This window comes from Chiloscyllium plagiosum, unplaced genomic scaffold (assembly GCF_037043375.1).
Source record: "Chiloscyllium plagiosum isolate Xiang-an unplaced genomic scaffold, Cpla_swu_hap1 HiC_scaffold_29, whole genome shotgun sequence".
Lineage (NCBI taxonomy): Eukaryota > Metazoa > Chordata > Chondrichthyes > Orectolobiformes > Hemiscylliidae > Chiloscyllium > Chiloscyllium plagiosum.
Genome location: NW_028270167.1, coordinates 95,869,468 through 95,886,318, shown reverse-complemented (window position 1 = coordinate 95,886,318; position 16,851 = coordinate 95,869,468). Strand labels below are relative to the sequence as shown.

The 16,851-nt window shown below is 42.5% G+C and overlaps 1 protein-coding gene across 1 annotated transcript in view; it reads left to right on the top strand.

The window, feature by feature from the left end:
- LOC122547008 (uncharacterized) overlaps window positions 1–16,851 on the top strand; it is a 57,739-nt gene that overhangs the window by 23,678 nt on the left and 17,210 nt on the right. The window contains exons 6-10 of the mRNA XM_087976554.1: window positions 2,137–2,281; window positions 5,965–6,041; window positions 6,130–6,291; window positions 11,287–11,382; window positions 16,428–16,523. Coding sequence (XP_087832680.1) covers window positions 2,137–2,281; window positions 5,965–6,041; window positions 6,130–6,291; window positions 11,287–11,382; window positions 16,428–16,523 — 576 coding nt within the window. The remainder of the gene's footprint in view (window positions 1–2,136; window positions 2,282–5,964; window positions 6,042–6,129; window positions 6,292–11,286; window positions 11,383–16,427; window positions 16,524–16,851) is intronic.

Sequence of the window (16,851 nt, the reverse complement as noted above, 5' to 3'; positions counted from 1 at the left end):
TGGACACTGCAGATGCTGGAGATCAGAGACGAGAGTGAGGTGCTGGAAATGCACAGCAGGTCAGGCAGCATCTGAGGAGAAGGAGAATCGATATTTCGGGCATAAGGCTTCACCGAATGTAGTTCGGGGCGGGAGTCTGAGAGATAAACACGGGGGAGGGTCGGCCTGAGGTGAGGAATCTGGGATTGTGACAGGTGGGTGAACGTGGGGAGTGTGAGTGAGAGGTCGGGGAGGAAGCTGGGGCAGACAGATAGGAAGGAAGATGTACAGATCAAGAGGGCAGTGCTGGGTTGGAGGTTTGGGACTTGATTAAGGTGAGGAGAGGGGAACTGAGGAAAATAGTGAAATCTACATTGATCCCGTGCAGCTGCAGTTTCACATTTTGGAAGAGGAGTCGTTCTTCTTTCAGGTGTCGGAAGATTAGGGTTTGGTGATGGAGAATTCCGAGGACCTGCAGTCCTTGGCGGAGTGGGAGGGGAAGTTAAACTATTCAGCCACGGGGCAGTGGGGTTGCTTCGCGTGGGTGTCACAGAGATGTTCTCTGAAACGTTCCGCAAGTGGGTGCAGGGTTTGCACTTCGCAAGGTCACCTCCCCCCACCCCCGCACTTCCATCCAAAGCCTTAAAGGATCCTTACACATCTGTCAGAAATTTATTTGTACTTCCACACACATCATCTACTGTATCCCTAACAGACAATGTTGTTGACTTTCCAATGAGGACACAGGAGGCCAATTTGTGGATCATTTCAGGGAACATCTCTAGGTCACTGGCACCAACCAACCTCATCAACCCGTCGCTGAACACTTTAACTCCCGTCTCACTCCACCACAGACACGTAAGAGCTGGACCTCCTCCATCACCAAACACTCACCACTCTACGTCTCATCTTCCACCTTGAGACACAGCAACCACACTGGATCAATGTGGACATCATCAGTTTCTTCGTTTCCCCTCCCCCACCCTATCCCCGTCCCAAGCTTCCAGCACAGCACCGCCACCTTGACCTGTCCATCTTCCTTCCCACCTGTATGCTTTACCCTCCTCTCCGACTATCACTTTCACTCACAACTTCATCCACCTGAACCTTTCTCATCTACCTTCCTCCCAGCCCCACTTCCCTGCTATTTACCTCTCAGCACTTCCAGCCCATAAGTCTCATTCATGATGACGGGCTTATGCTCGAAATGGCGATTCTCCTGCTCCTTGGATGCTGCCTGACTTGCTGTACTTTTCCAGCAACACACTCACAGCTTGCAGGCAATCAATCCATGTAACAGTTGATAAATTCCTACTTTGGAAATAGAACATCTGACTCAAGAGTGTGGCAGAGATATACTCTAACCTCAGACCTTTAATATATTCTCTGAACTGAGATGCCATATTTTCTTTCGATGAAACATTAGATTATCTCGAGAATATGACTTAATAGAAGTTCTGGGACTTACATATTAACGAACCGAACCAATCAAAGATGAAAATTTTAACAGCAATCTAGGTTTGCTCAATATATCGTTTTAATTGCATGACACTGCGACCTTTTGCTGTAAATTCTGTGTCTTATGATCCTGCCCTACTAGTTTCCTGATAAAGGAGCAGCGCTTTGAAAGCTGGTGCTTTGAAGTAAACCTTTTGGACCATGATTCTAGCACTGTGTGATTTTTACCTTCGTCCACCCCTGTCCTCCAGCGGCACCTACACATCATCTGATGCAACTGTACACAGTTATGAGGGCAATTCCAGTGTGGAATGTAAATCAGTTGTACTCTTGGTTTGACGGCTCAAAAGCAAGGGGACACGCTTTTTAATGCTGAAGTGCAGGAGGTTTCATGGGAACTTCACCCATCGTCTCATGTAGATGGTGTCTGAAATGGACTGTCTGGGAAAGTATTGCAAATGGGTAAACTCACAACTTTCATAAGTTCATTCGATGAACATTTGTGTCGTCATTGAACTCAATGCTTTGGCCTATTCATGGGAAATGGGATCAGTGTTTTCTTCTTTGCCATGCAATTTCACAGACTGAGGGGCCTCTTTGATGCTGAACTATTTTATGATTCTGTGATTCAGAGAATAAAACGTCCCTCTTGTTTTGTAACAGTGCTGAATATCACTATTGAATGTTTTTGTCACACAGTTGCAGAATCTGGAGACACTGACCCGTGTGTGTTTCACAACGTGTTGGTAGAGCCCTGGAGAAGTTTGAATTGCCGTAATTATGAATGTACTGGTAAAGCAGAATGCGATGTGCACCTTAAACACGGATGGTATCGATTCAAAAGGTAATACAGATTTCTACCTGGCAATAATCTATTAAAGATGGATAATGTGCTTTTCATCATGAGACTACCTTTGTTTGTCTGCATGGATGGGAACTGGGTGAAGTCGGAACCATCAGGTGGAAAAATAACTGATTAAACATTGTGACAGGATGGCCTCTAAGAAGGATTTGTTCCATCTTGTTTCTCGAGGAAACAAGTGTTGTTAGCGTTACCACGACAATCTATTCCATGTAAAGAAGACTCAATAGTTTTGGTTCTTTCATAAAAGTGGACAAAAGAAGCATGAGCGTGAGAGTCTGGCTCACACAATAATAGTGTTTTAGTTTTTGCTGTCAGTTGTTGGAGTTGGGCTTTTCGGAATTGGAACTGAAGACACAACCCTCTCTCTGCTGCAGAAAAAAAAAGAATGAGGTCTCATTCTGCTGCTATATTTGTGCTTTGTCCTGCACTGGAAAAATTCACAAACACGGGAAGTCCGCTTCCTGACTTTGCTTTTTTTTCAAGGATGTGTTTCTGAAATGGTACTACGTTGGAACAGTTGATGAGTCATCGTTAATATATAATTATTTTCTCAAGTATTTAGATAGAATTAAAGTCATGCCAAGTTTTTGTATTTTAATGCTGGTGTGGGGAAAAAATGTATATTTTGCTCAAACCATGACAATTTGACCAATATAATCACATCTGCCACGCCACACTTTACACTTACCTTTAAATAAGGTAAAGGATATGTCAAGGCTATCTCATGACAGGTATTGATGGATTTGGTCGGATGTGTAACAATGTAAATAGGCTCCGATCAAGAGGGCTCAGAGAGACACAGGAGAAACGATAACTGCTTCTGGATGTCGAACAAAATAGCGCCATAGTAAGGCCAAGGGTGATAAATCTAGATAGAAGAAGACATTTTAAACAGAAGGAGGTTAACATATTGAGCCTCACAGGTTGTGAAGGGGATGCAACGAGTTTACAGAATGATATTGATAGGTTAATGGGTGGCACGATGGCACAGTGGTTAGCACTGCTGCCTCATAGCGCCAGAAACCTGGGTTCAATTCCCACCTTCGAGCGACTGTCTGTGTGGAGTTTGCACGTTCTACTTGTGTCTGCGTGGGTTTCCTCCGGGTGCTCTGGTTTCCTCCCACTGTCCAAACATGTGCAGGTTAGGTGAATTGGCCGTGCTAAATTGTCCATAGTGTTAGGTACAAGGGTAAATGTAGGGGAATGGGTCTAGGTGGGTTACTCTTCGAAGGGACTTGTTGGGCTGAAGGGCCTGTTTCCACATTGCAAGTAATCTATCTAATCTGTCAGGTTAAAGAAGTGGATAATAATGCATAAATTGAGTGTAATGAGAAGTTGAGCACTTTGGAAGTTAGATCATATAATAATGTAAATGGGGGAGGGATAGGTGCAGTAAGCTGCAACACAATCGGCCTTGCGTTTTCTTATGAACGAGACAAAGAAAGCAAGCAAACAGAGACAGCAGGTAATCAGAAAGTCTGGTCAGAAAGTCTGTCATTATATCAAGGGTTTATCGTATAAATGAAGGAAAGACTTATTGCAATTGTACAAGTTGCTGGTCAGAGAACATCAGTAGTACTGTGAGCAGTTTTGATTCCATTCTTTCTGGAGATGTATCCTTTCATTCGAGGCAGTGTAGAGTCGTTTAACAAGATTATCTGATATGAGGAGGGATTTTCTAATGAGCAAATGTTAAACGAATTGGGACAGGACTCGCCATAGTTTCGAAGATTGAGAGGTAATCTCATTGAAATGCATGTAGTTCTTATTCAGCTTGACAGGGTAAATGCTTTGAGGATATTGCCAACCATGGGCGAATCTAATGTCACAACAAATACAAAAAGATTAAAGGGGAATCCATTTGACACTTAAAACAGGACAGAATTATTTTCTCAGATGTGTGTGAATAGCTTGTTAAAGTGATCTTTGGGGGAAGAGTCTTGTATCATTTTAAAGTTGAGATGGATAGATGTTTAATGAGTATGAGAATCTTGAGTTTCAAGAAAAGGCAGGAAAAGCGGACATGACGAATGTCAAACAAATCATGATCATATTGAATGACGAGGAACGATCCTTGGGAGTGATTACATCTTATCATCCCTTATGGCCACACGCCCTATTTCCTGCACTATGTTTTTTTCAGACTTTCCATTGATCAGCGAGAAACTGCAGTTCGGTAATTGTTTACAAGAACGTAAGAGGGCCGAGGATATCTAACAGCATCCGTGTCAAAAGACATGCAGTGTACAAGAATTCAGACTTACATCCGAATTTGGAAATATGGCAGATTAGCAGACAGATGAAATTTGAAGTAAAGATAGATCGACTGAGGTCTCGATGCTCCTCCCGATGTTGGTTGCCATAAGCATCAGTGGCTGAGGGGTAAACTGATAGAATTTATAACGTTACGAGGGGCATGCAGAGCTTCAATTGTCAAGGTCTTTTTTTTATTTCTGGGGCGAGGAGTCCAAACCTAGACGGCATAGGTTTAAGGTGAAGAGTGAAGAGATTGAAAACAGACCTAATGGGCAACTTCTTCGCGCAGAGGGTGGTATTTGTTTGGAATGAACTGCCAGAGGAAGTAATCGATTCTGGTACAATTACAACATTTCAAAACCATCAGGTTATACAAATGAAAAGGATTTGTCAGAATATGGGCCAAATGTTGGCAAATAGGATTAGATTAGATTAGTATATCTGGTCGGCATGGATGAGTTGGACCAAAGTATCTGTTTCTGACTTGTACATCTCTATGCCACTCCGACTCTATGTCTGATTGTCATCTTTCCCATCCAGACTCTGTATCTTTTGAACTTGTTGTCAGTCACGAGTATATTAAATGCAAACTCAAATAAATCCAAAATGCTTTTCACCACTCCTTCCTGGAACGGACATTTCAAAGGCTAATACAGGCGGGGCAATAGTTGGGCGACATTTTTTACACGCCTCACACCAAGTACTGTGGGAAATTCTGGAATATGCAATATCGAAAGATTGTGATAGTACAGGAGATGGTTTGGAAGAAATTTCCAAGAAAATGTAGCTTGAGTTGGAAAGATTTAAAATGCCGTTGACAGGGCTATAGATTTTAATTTCCGAAAACCGATGTAAACAACCGTTTCAGTTTTCCTTGTAGCAGAGGTGATTGAAAGGCGACATGATTAAAATGCATAAAGAAGTTATGATTTTCAGAGATAGGCTCAAAAGGAATATCCTTTCTTCTTCCCCCTTGATGGAGACATGAATGGCCAGGAGGCATAAAATTAGGGTAATGGGTTTAGACAGCATATGAGGAAAAATGATTTTGCCTAGAGATAATGGTAATCTGGCGCTTACTGTCCATGAGGATGACGAAGTGAAAACCTCTCACGTTATTACAAAGATACTTAGATGGGTACTTACGATGCTAAAGCAAAGAAGGTTGATGGAAAAGCCGTTGAAAATTTGGTTTTCAAACTGTTTTTGACTGGTGTAACACAATGAGATAAAGGACTTTTTTTTACATATGCTCTCAACCTCTATGGGTCCATGACTATGATGAGACTCTGAGGAAGGTTAACCGGCTTTGGGATGGGAAGTATGGTTACATCAAGGAACTTTTCTTGGGTATGATGTTATGGCAGATTGCCATTCATTAGCTTTCTCTGTGATTGCTGTTTCAGCTCCGGTGGATGGAAGATGCCAGAGGTGGTTGTCCAACCATATCACTGCTCGACACGTGGAACAGCGTGGTTACAGGGTAATTTCATAATTTATTAGACAGATGTTCACTGTCCAGCACTGTTCACATTGATTACGTTCTTCAATACTGATAAACCTTATTACAGGTTCTCATCCCACCATGGCCGATGGGGAAGTGACCAGGAGAGTTTGTATAAACTGGAAAAGAAATCAATGTCACTGGGTCCATGAGATAAAGATCAAAAACTGCAGCAGTTACTTTGTTTATGAATTGAAGGCGTTGCATCATTGTGCTGCCTACTGCACAGGTACAGTTCTCTTTTTACGTTACTCACAAGGGCAACTTTGAGGTGTCTCACTCCACCAAGAAAATATCATTCCAATGACTTTGGAAATAGTTTGAACTTCCAATCACTGAGTCATTGAAACTTTTGAAATAAAATATACGAAAGTGAGCCGAGTTAATTGAAAAGAGGAAGAGAACATTATGTAGTTGGGAAGTCACTGCTCTCAGACAAGACGTAAATAAAATGTTACAATCAGCCACTGCAGCACGGAATGATTGGCAATGTGAAAGCTCCTCCCTGTCTTAAGTATGAAAGGAAACAATCCAAAGAAACAGGATGCTGGTTTCCAAGGCATAAAATCCAACTTCTTTCAGTCGAAGCACTCCTCTCCCTTAAGCCATGAAATTCAATTCGCTTTAGTTCCTACATTCTACCACATCTTACTCAATGACTCACACTCCCCTGGTGAACATTTCTAACTTCCCTCAACAACAGTATCATGCTCACTGTAGTAACTACATCACTCTGCAATCTGTTCTGATGTCTCTCTCATGTCAGAAAACACATCCCAGTCCATTAATCACTGCATCCCACTGTCCCAAGATATTATATTACATTTTTCACTGTCACTGCATTGCACTCACTTGAGTCACCATGTTCTACTCCCATCCTCACTGCATCCATTTCATAAATGCAAGTTGGACGTGTTGGGCTGAGCTGTTTCTTTATGTGGTGTTAAATTCATTTTCCCAGTTACAGTACACTGTCAAAGTTTCAGCCTCTCATTTCTTGGTCTTAACACAGTACTGCCATTTACTCAAAGGACACATCGAATCCTAATCTCCGAATCATAGTCTCATTCCCACATTCATTTGAGAACATTTCACAAATGCCACAGAGAATGTAGGATCTGAAAATAAAATGACCGCCTCACAAGCAGGGATTTAAATGAATTTGATCCAATCGTTTAGTACAATTACTGCAGAGGCAAAAGATCTGATGGTGAAGTGTTTTTCTTTCAGTTATAGCGAGCAGCAGCAATCACTGCTGTCAATGTTTCTTCAGGAAAATCACAAAGGACATAGATTCGTATCTGGTATTAAATCCGGGAAAGGCACTGTGCCTCAGCATTATATTTGTATCAGTTATTCGTGGGAAACTGGGTGGCTGACTGAGCCAGCATTTACTGGCCGGGCTTAATTGCCCTTGAGAAAGTGGAGATGCAACAGCTTCTTGATTAGTTCCAGTGTGTATGTAGGTGGATGACCCACAATGTCCACAGCGAGGGACTTCCAGCATTTTGACAGTAAAGGCGCAGTGATACATTTCGAAGTAATGATGGTGATTGTCTGGGACATATTCTTGCACGTTGTCTTGTCCCCATATGTTTGTTCCCCTGGTCGTGTAGATGGAAGCAGCCGTGGGTTTGAAAGGTGCTGTCTGAAGATCTTTAGTGAATTCTGCAGTGCATTTTGTAAGTAGTACAAACCGTGCTCCTGAATGTTGGTGGTGGAGAGACAGATGTTTGTGGATGTAATGCAAATCAAGAGGAATACTTGAGCGTTGTTGATGCTGCTTCCATCCTGTGTACCGCCTTGGAGGTGTTAAGCAGTCTTCTGGGAGTCAGAACGTGAGTCCCTGCCGCAGAATTCCTAGCCTGGATTTACTGTTGCCACCTTTTAGTGACAAATCTATTTGAGTCAAACCAAGGATGCTAATAACGTTAAATTCAGTCATGGTAACGGAATTGAATCACAGGGAAAATGATGACGGTGTTACTTTTTGATGACTATCATTGAATCCCTACGGTGTGGAAGCCCATTGAGTCCACACCGCCTCTCCGAAGGTATCCCACACAAACCACACATCCCCCACCCCCCAACCCAATGCCTCTAGTCCTAAATTTCCCATGGCTACTCTATCTGACCTTCACAGTTTTGGACTGTGGGAGGAAACCACGCAGACAGGGGACAATGCGCAATCACCACGCAAACAATTTCATGAAGCTGGAATTGAATCCAAGTCCCAGGCACTGTGAGGTAGCAGTGCGAAACACTGAACCACCATTCCACCCTGATTCCTTGGTCATCTCTTGTCACTTGTGTGACTGTTACTTACTACATTTCAGTCAAAACAGGGATATTATTTAGATCTTCTTGCATTTGAATATGGGCTGTTTCAATGTCTGAGGGGTCGCAAACAGAGCTGACCATTATGCAGTCATCTGTGAATATCCCAGTTCCTGACCTTAAAACGGTGGGAACGTAATTGATGAACATGTTGAGGATAGTTTTACCGAAAATTCTAACGCCAGGAAGCCCTGCAGTGACGCCATGAAGCTAAGATGTTTGACCCCAAACCATAGTATCAAATTCTATATGAAGGTTTGATTCAAAGCAGTAGAATATTTGACCTTGACACCCATAAATCCCATTTTTGTTCATGCTTCTGATGCCTCACTCATTCGAATGCAGCTTCAGTGTCAAGGTTTGACACTTGCGCCTCATCTCTGGAATTTTCCTCTTGTCCAGTCTTGAACCAAAGCTGTAATGAGTGCAGGAGCTGAGTCTTTGTGGTGGAACTTAACTGGGCGTCACTGAGCGGGTTATTGCTGAGCAGGTGCTGCTTTATCTCTCTGTTGATGACACCTTCTATCACTTTGCTGAAGATCGAGAGTTGACTGGTGCGATAGAAAATGAATATTTTGGATTTGTCCTGCATATCGTGGATGAGACATAGCTAGGAAATTTTGTACACTGCAGTGTTCATGCCAGATTTGGAATTGTTTTGAAAGAGCATGGCTAGAGTACGGCAAGTTCTTCCTTACTATTGCCGGAATAGTCTCAGAGCTCAGTAGCTTTGCAATATCCAATGTCTTCAACAGTATCTTTTCACTGCGCTGAGTAAATAAGAAGCCTGAAAACTTCTGTCTGTGATGCTGGGAATAATTGGAGGAGGCCAAGATGGCTAATTCACTTGGGAATGCTGATATGAGTTTCCCTACAGTATGGAAACAGGCCCTTCTGCCCAACAAATCCACACCAACTCTCCGAAGAGTATCCCACCACAACCCTACATTTACCCCTGATGAATACACCTCACACGATGGACAATCCAACATGGCCAATTCACCTTACCTGTATATGTTTGGATTGTGGGCAGCAACTCACAGTTTCCTGAGAGAATGTGCAAACTCGACACAGACATGAGGCAAGAATTGAACCCAGGTTCCTGGCGCTGTGAAGCAGCAGTGCTAACGACTGAGCCACCACGCCTCAAACGTTTCATACTAGTGTTTTCAACTGTGTTGTGCTTTTCCATCATTTAGGATGGGGGTATTTGTGGCTCCTCCTGCAATGAGTTGTTACATAAAAACACCATTCACTGCATGTGGTACTTCTGATCCATTGTTTATGGGATTGCTTCCCTTGCCACTGTGGTTGCCTCAACCTACCTATACCATTGTTCGTTTTCCTCAGTTTGAATCTCTGCTGTGTCTCCTGAATTACTCCCAGAATCTCTCGCCATTGTTGTTTCACTGCCTTTCATGCTGGGCTCATCTACCAGTCAATTCTACCTCGCTCATCCCTCCCTTGAAGTAGCCGTGTTTTGCAGCTTCATTTTGTTGATGCGGCATTTTTGTGTATGCTTGGTGCTACTCCTGCTGTACACTCCTGCACATTCCACGAAATAAGTTTGATTCCATCATTTTATTATAAGGTTTGAGTGGGGAGTATGCTCAACAATATGTTGCCGATTTTGATGGAAGACAATTTTGTTGCTGTTGGTCTCCGACCGGGCTTCATCGAACCTGGAATTGCTAGATCTGCTTGAAGTCTGTCCCATTTAGCATGGTGACAGTGCCAGATAACACATTTGGATGGTTTTTAAGTTCGTCTCGCCAAGAACTATGCGGTAGTCACTCTTGACAATATTTTCTTGTGCAGATGCATCTGCAGTCGGCATAGTGATAAGGATGAAAGCAAGTGTATTTCACCCCCTCACCACCTGTCATGGCCCCATTCTAGCAGCTTTATGTATAGGACCCGAACAGGTCGATCAACAGTGCTACTGCTGACACACTGTCGGTGATGAATATTGCAATTCCCCACACATCCATTGTACATTTTGCATACTTGCCTGGCTTGATGCTTATCCCATACATTGTGCAGCATGTAGCAGTCCTGATTCCTCAGTTGTGGTAATCAGCATAAGTTTTCTTAACCATGTTTAATCTGACGTCACAAGATGGTAAGGGACTCGTGTCCATGCAGAGGACTTCTAGGTGAACTTCATTCTGATTTTAGTCCACCGTGCCGCCACCTCTGCTAGGACTGTCCTGCAAGTGGGACTGGACATATCTATGATGGCGGTGGTGACATCTGGTTAACTGTCTCCACGGTCGCCGATGTAAGCAAGATTAGACTAATAACGGGCTAATCTGTGAAATAACTTTCGCAAATTTATCACTATTGTCAGGTGTTAGTAAGGAGCACTTTGCAGGGTGACAGGGCTTATTGGACCATCATCTTTCCCAGTGCTTCGTTCGATGCCAGGCGATCCATCTGGATTTGTTTCTTTGTGAAACGCCGAAGCGATTGGTGCAACAGGATAGATTGTTAGGCCATTTCAGAGGGTATGAACGTCAAGAACGTTGCTATAGGTCTGTACTCACTTGCAGTTCAGAGCAGATGAGGTTTCCTTCCCTGAAAGAGATTACCTAGTCAGTGGCGTCATTTTGTTTTCAGCAAATGCACATGGATTCATGGCAATCAGTAGATTCTTCAGGCCAGATATGTTACTTTGCATCGAATTCCAATTTCACCATTTGCAGTTTGAAGATTTGAAAACAGGTCCCCAGAGTGTTCGCTGAGTCTCTGGATTTCTAACTCAGTGAAAATACGACTGGGTTCTTGCCTCCATGAAATACATGGCACGCTGGGAATTATTGGGAAATATCTGAATTAAAGAGTTCCATCTTTGAATCATTCTTATACTATGTCTCCATTCCTTCAGATCCAAACACTGCTGAACATGACAACAACGTGACAAATTCAACTCAGAAACCGACAGAAAGTTCTTCACCAAACAGAGCAGTGACGGCAGAAACAGGTAACAGTGACGCTGAGAAGTATTCTTTACACAAAAGCAATTAATACACGCAGAGTTATGTGCCAGGTGGTTTAGGCGGGACAGGAATGGTGGATAAAATGGAGTGGGATTTGCATTTTTGTATAAGGCGAATATCATCGCAGTAATCAGAGATTAAATAACTGAGGGATCACACAGTGAGGCTTTGTGGGTGGAGTAGAGAAATAAGACGGGGATGGTGACATTACTGGGGTTGTATTTAAGGTCCCCAATTACTCAATGGCAATTAGAGGAACAAATATGCCGGGATATTGTGGTACTTGCAGGAGCAATTGCATTGTTGTAGTAGGAGATTTTAATTTTTCTGACATACACTGGGACTCCCATAGTGTTTAGTGTTAGATGGGGTGGAATTTGTTAAGTGCGTTCAGAAAACATTTCAAAATCTGTATACAGAGGTCAGACTCGGGAAGGGTCAAATCTTGACCGACTCTTGGGAAATAAGGCAGGACAGCGTAACTAAAGTGACAGAGGTGGAACCCTTTGGAACCAGTAACCATCGTTCTATTGACCTTAAAACTGTTTATTAAGAATGATGAAACAGGTCCCCAGAATCAAGTTCTAAATTGGGGCAAGGCGAATTTTGCTGGAATTACACAGGAGTTGCATAATTTAATTCGAGTAGATTGTTTGCGGGGAAAGGCAAGCGGAAGTCCTTTCAAGTGTGATAGTTAGAGTACAAGATCTATACGTTTCTTTGAAGGTGAAGGGCAAGATTTGTAGGAATAGGAACCCTGGAAGCCAAGATACATTGAGGCTTTGACCAGAAAAAAGGAGACATGGCTCAGTTGCAAGCAGCTGGAATCAAGGGAATTCCTAGAAGGATATAGGAGAAACAGGAGTTTACTGAGGAGAGAAATCATGAGGGCGAAAGTGGACACGAAATAGCCGTGGGTGAGTCGGTTACGGAGAAACCAAAGAGGTTCCTTAAGTATATTAAAGGAAAAAGAATAACTAGAGAGAGAATAGGACTCATCGAGGAGCATAGTGGACATGTATATTTGGAAGTGCCAGAGATGGACAACGTCCTCAATGAATACATCTTCTTTATGTTTATGGTGGAGAAAGAGTTTGGAACTGAGCGAAATTAGCGGTCATATCTTGGGGACATTCCTTCTCAGCACAGAGGTAATATTGTACGCGGTATAATGTGTGAAGGCGGATCAAACTTCTGGTACTGACAAAATATACGCAAGAAGAATTCAAGAGACCAGAGAAGAAATTTCGGGCGACCCAGCTGGCAGTCCCAGTCTATGTCAGTCATGGGTGAGGTCACGGATGACTCGAGGGTAACGAATGTCATACTCTGTTTCAACAAGGACTGCAAATAAAAACCTGGGAACTATAGACCAACAATCCTAACATCTGGTGTACATAAGTTACTTGAGAAAATTCTGGGAGGTAATGTATACATGAATTTGGAAAGGCAGGGTTTGATTAGGCGTCATCAGCATGGTGTTATGCGTGGGAGATCATGCCTCACAAATTTGTTAGAGTTCTTTGATAAATTAACCAGGAAGGTTGACGATGATAAGGCATATAACCTTGTCAATATTGATTTCAGTCAGGTCTTTCATAAGGTCTCACTTGCTAGGCTGCTCTGGAAAGTTAGATTGCAAGAACCTCGAGGAAGCTGGCAATTTGATGCACACTTGTCTTCATGATAGGAAGCAGACCATAATAGTGGAAGGATGCCCTTCCGACTGGAGGCCCGTGAATCGTGGAAGGCCTCAGGGGTTGGTGCTGGGCCCAATCCTGACTGTTATCTATATTAATGCTTTGGATGAGAATGTACCAACCATGATTAGTAAGTTTCCAGATGACACTAAAACGGACAATGAGGATGTTTAGCAACAGAACCTGAAACATCCGCGGAAGTGGGCTCAGAAATGGAAAATGGAGTTTAATATAGAGAAGTGTGTGGTGTTGCATTTTGGAAAATCAAATCAATGTTGGATTTTCGTGGTGAATGGTAGGGCCTTAAGGAGTGCAGTGAAACAGAGGGACCTTGGGGTTCAAGTGCACGATTCTCTGAAAGTTTACTCACAGGTAGACAGGGCGTTGAACAATGTTTTGGGCACATTGGTGTTCATCAGTCAGGGTATTGAGTACAGAAGTTGGAAGCTCTGTTGCTGTTGCACGGGACGTTTTCGAGGCTGCACTTTTGGGATTGTGTTTAGTATTGAGCCAAAGTGCACTGTGAGATTCTATTCCAAATCTGCTGCATCTTATGCACCAGGTTGGGGCATCTCTATGACTTATATATCTCTGATAATGCGTCAAATTTCCTTGAAACATTCCCTCTCAGTCGAAAGAGCACGTTAATTCTCCGACTGACACTGTCATGAAGATCAGAGCAATCACACTTTTGGTTAGCTCCACAAGTAGCTGCAGGATTGAAATCAGAGCACTGAGCGTAAGATGCACGCCAGAAAAGGAGTGTGATTTTTTTTAAATGAAGGTTTGAGGTAAAGTTACTTGGAAAGGTTCAATGAAGTCACTGAAATGAATATATTGCACTGACTGCCGAGAATATGTTCTAATGATTACAGTGAATAGAATTTTGTTTGGTGTGACTTGTACAATTTGACTGAAGCAAAATGCATTTGGAGATGTCGCTAATTAGAGTGCCTTGAAACAGAATCCTGTTCCTTTGATGTTCTTATCATGAAGCAGGACTGGGTGATGCTTGCATTTTGTTAGCATGACTGTGATATATTGACAGGGAAAAGACCAATTGTTCAGAATTGGTCTGTATATTGAGACAGACAGCTGTGATGTCTTGACCGCTAATTAGTTTTGTTCTTCTTTCATGTGACTCCGAGATGTATTCGCATTTCTTTCTTGCAGTGGGAAGACTTTCATCAGCTCTGGGACCTGTAGGTATAAAAACTCCAAACTCCCCTGAGAAATCGTCTTCCTTATCCATTCCATATTTATGACATATAGTCCACCATTCTGATCACATCTCTCCAACTATACTTTAAACTTAATTGTTAAATTTCCTTTAAGTCGGAATTACACTTTCCATCTCCGATTGATTCTTTCATGACGTTAAAAATGCAAATACTACTTCAGATACATTCCACAAATATCTGTAACATTACATCAAGGACTGTCTGTGTACTTTAGAAAGGTTTCAGTACAGAGGAAGTGCGGGGTAATGTGACTTTTTTCAATTAATTCTGTGGAAAGATTTTTGTGAGATTCGTAATTAAGGCACCACAGGGAACGGAATGCAAGGATTCAGTTGTATTATCGGCAATGATTATTGGGCGGAGGGGTTTGCATGTTGATTGCTGTGACTTGTACGCGTAGATTGTTTCAATATAAGTTGATGGCACATGTCTAACGTTACGTCCCTTGGAATTTGATCCTATTTTTCTATGATGTCATCATGCAGAAAGGACTTGGTGATGCTTACATTTTGTCATTCTCATTTTGAGGTAGTGACTGGGATTCTTCTCTATATTGAGACTGGTAGATGTCATGCCCTCAATTGTCTGGTTCTCCTCTGTTCCGTCTGTCCGAGACATACTTGCATTATTTTATTGCATTTCCAAAACTTCCAGCAAGTCATGGAACTGTCGGTAAAACAACTCCAACGTCCTCTGAAATATCGTCTTCCAAACCCGTTTCATCTTCTGCACTACAAAGCACTGATATTCAGGTTATGCCTCAATTTTGATTTTTAAATTCTCTCTTAGTCGGGCTGGATGTTTTCTGATCGATATTTTCGTGACATTGAAAACAATAACACCTTCTGATAGGTTTGACAGTTGCTTATAAGATTTAGTCAAGGACTATGTCCTTTAGTAAGTTGCTGTGCAGTGTGGACACTGTGTAAAAGGCGTGATACACTCTGACACCATTTACTGGAACTCTTGCTCTGAATTGTGAACCGCAGCACATACCACTCAGAACAACAGGCCAAACTTAGAGTTCGTGGACTGCAATCGTGTGACGGATGTGACAGAGTGACTGAGGGAAGTGCGATGCATGGACTGAGAGAAGTGAAATGTATTGACTGACGGGCGAGTGATGTATTGATTGAGGGGAGAATGACGTATTGACTAAGAAAAGAGGTATGCATTGACCAGGTTAGTGGTGTTCAGCAGTGTGATGCTGTGATTGAGCGTAATTGGAAACAATGAATGAGGGGAGTGAGATTAAGTGACTGAGGAGTGTGAACTTGAGAAAACGCTGGTGGTGAAATGTAGTCACTGAGAGCAGTGGAAAATTGTGACAGAGGAAGCTGTCATGTCATTTGAGGTGGAGAGTGGGATGTAGTGACTGATGTAAATCGGATTAGTGGCTCATCTGTGTAGAATATCATATCAGAAATGGGTTTTACGATGTTATTGAGCATAATGCCATTTAGAGATTGAGGGAAGCGATATGCAGTGACTGAATGAATTGCGTGTTCGTGAGTGATGGTAGTGTGATTGAATAACTGAAGTGAACAGAAGGTGATGCATCAAGCGAATCGATTAAATTACTGCAGTGAATGTGTTGGTACCGAGAGGAATGGACTTTTATGGGTTAATGCAGTGGGATGTCATAACTAAGCAGACTGAGATACAGTGACTGACACGTGTGTGGACCTTGTGACTGAGAAAAGTGTGATGAAGTGACTGAGCGAAGTGGGATGTCAAGAACTATGCTATAGATCTGAACGCACTTGCAGTTCAGAGCAGATGAGGTTTCTTTCCCTGAAAGAGATTAATTAGCCAGTGGCGTCATTTTTCCAGCAAATTAACATGGTTGCATGACCATCAATAGATTCTTCATGCCAAATATGTTATTTTGCATCGAATTAAAATTCCACAATCTGCAGTTTGAAGGTTTGAAACCAGGTATCCAGAGTATCTGAATTAATAATAGTGAAACTACTACTGGGCTCTTGCCTCCATGAAATACATGGCACGCTAGGAATTATTGAGAAATATCTGAATTAAAGAGTTCCAACTTTGAATCATTCTTATACTGTATCTCCATTCTTTCAGATCCAAACACAGCTGAACATGACAACAACGTGACAAATTCAACTCAGAATCCGACGGAAAGATCTTCATCAAACAGAGCAGTGACGGCAGAAACAGGTAACAGCCAGAGCTGAATCGCTGAAAAATATTCTTTACACAATATCAATGAATAAAAGCAGTGTAATGTGCCAGAGCGCAAATGGTTTAGGCGGGACGGAAGTGGGAAGGGAATGGGATTTGCATTTTTGTATAAGGCGAGTATCATTGCAGTAATCAGAGATGAAATAACTGAGGGATCACACAGTGAGGCTTTGTGGGTGGAGTAGAGAAATAAGAAGGGGATGGTGACATTACTGGGGTTGTATGTTAGGCCCCCAAATAGTCAATGGGAATTAGAGGAACAAATATGCCGGGATATTGGGGAGACTTGCAGAAGCAATTGGAT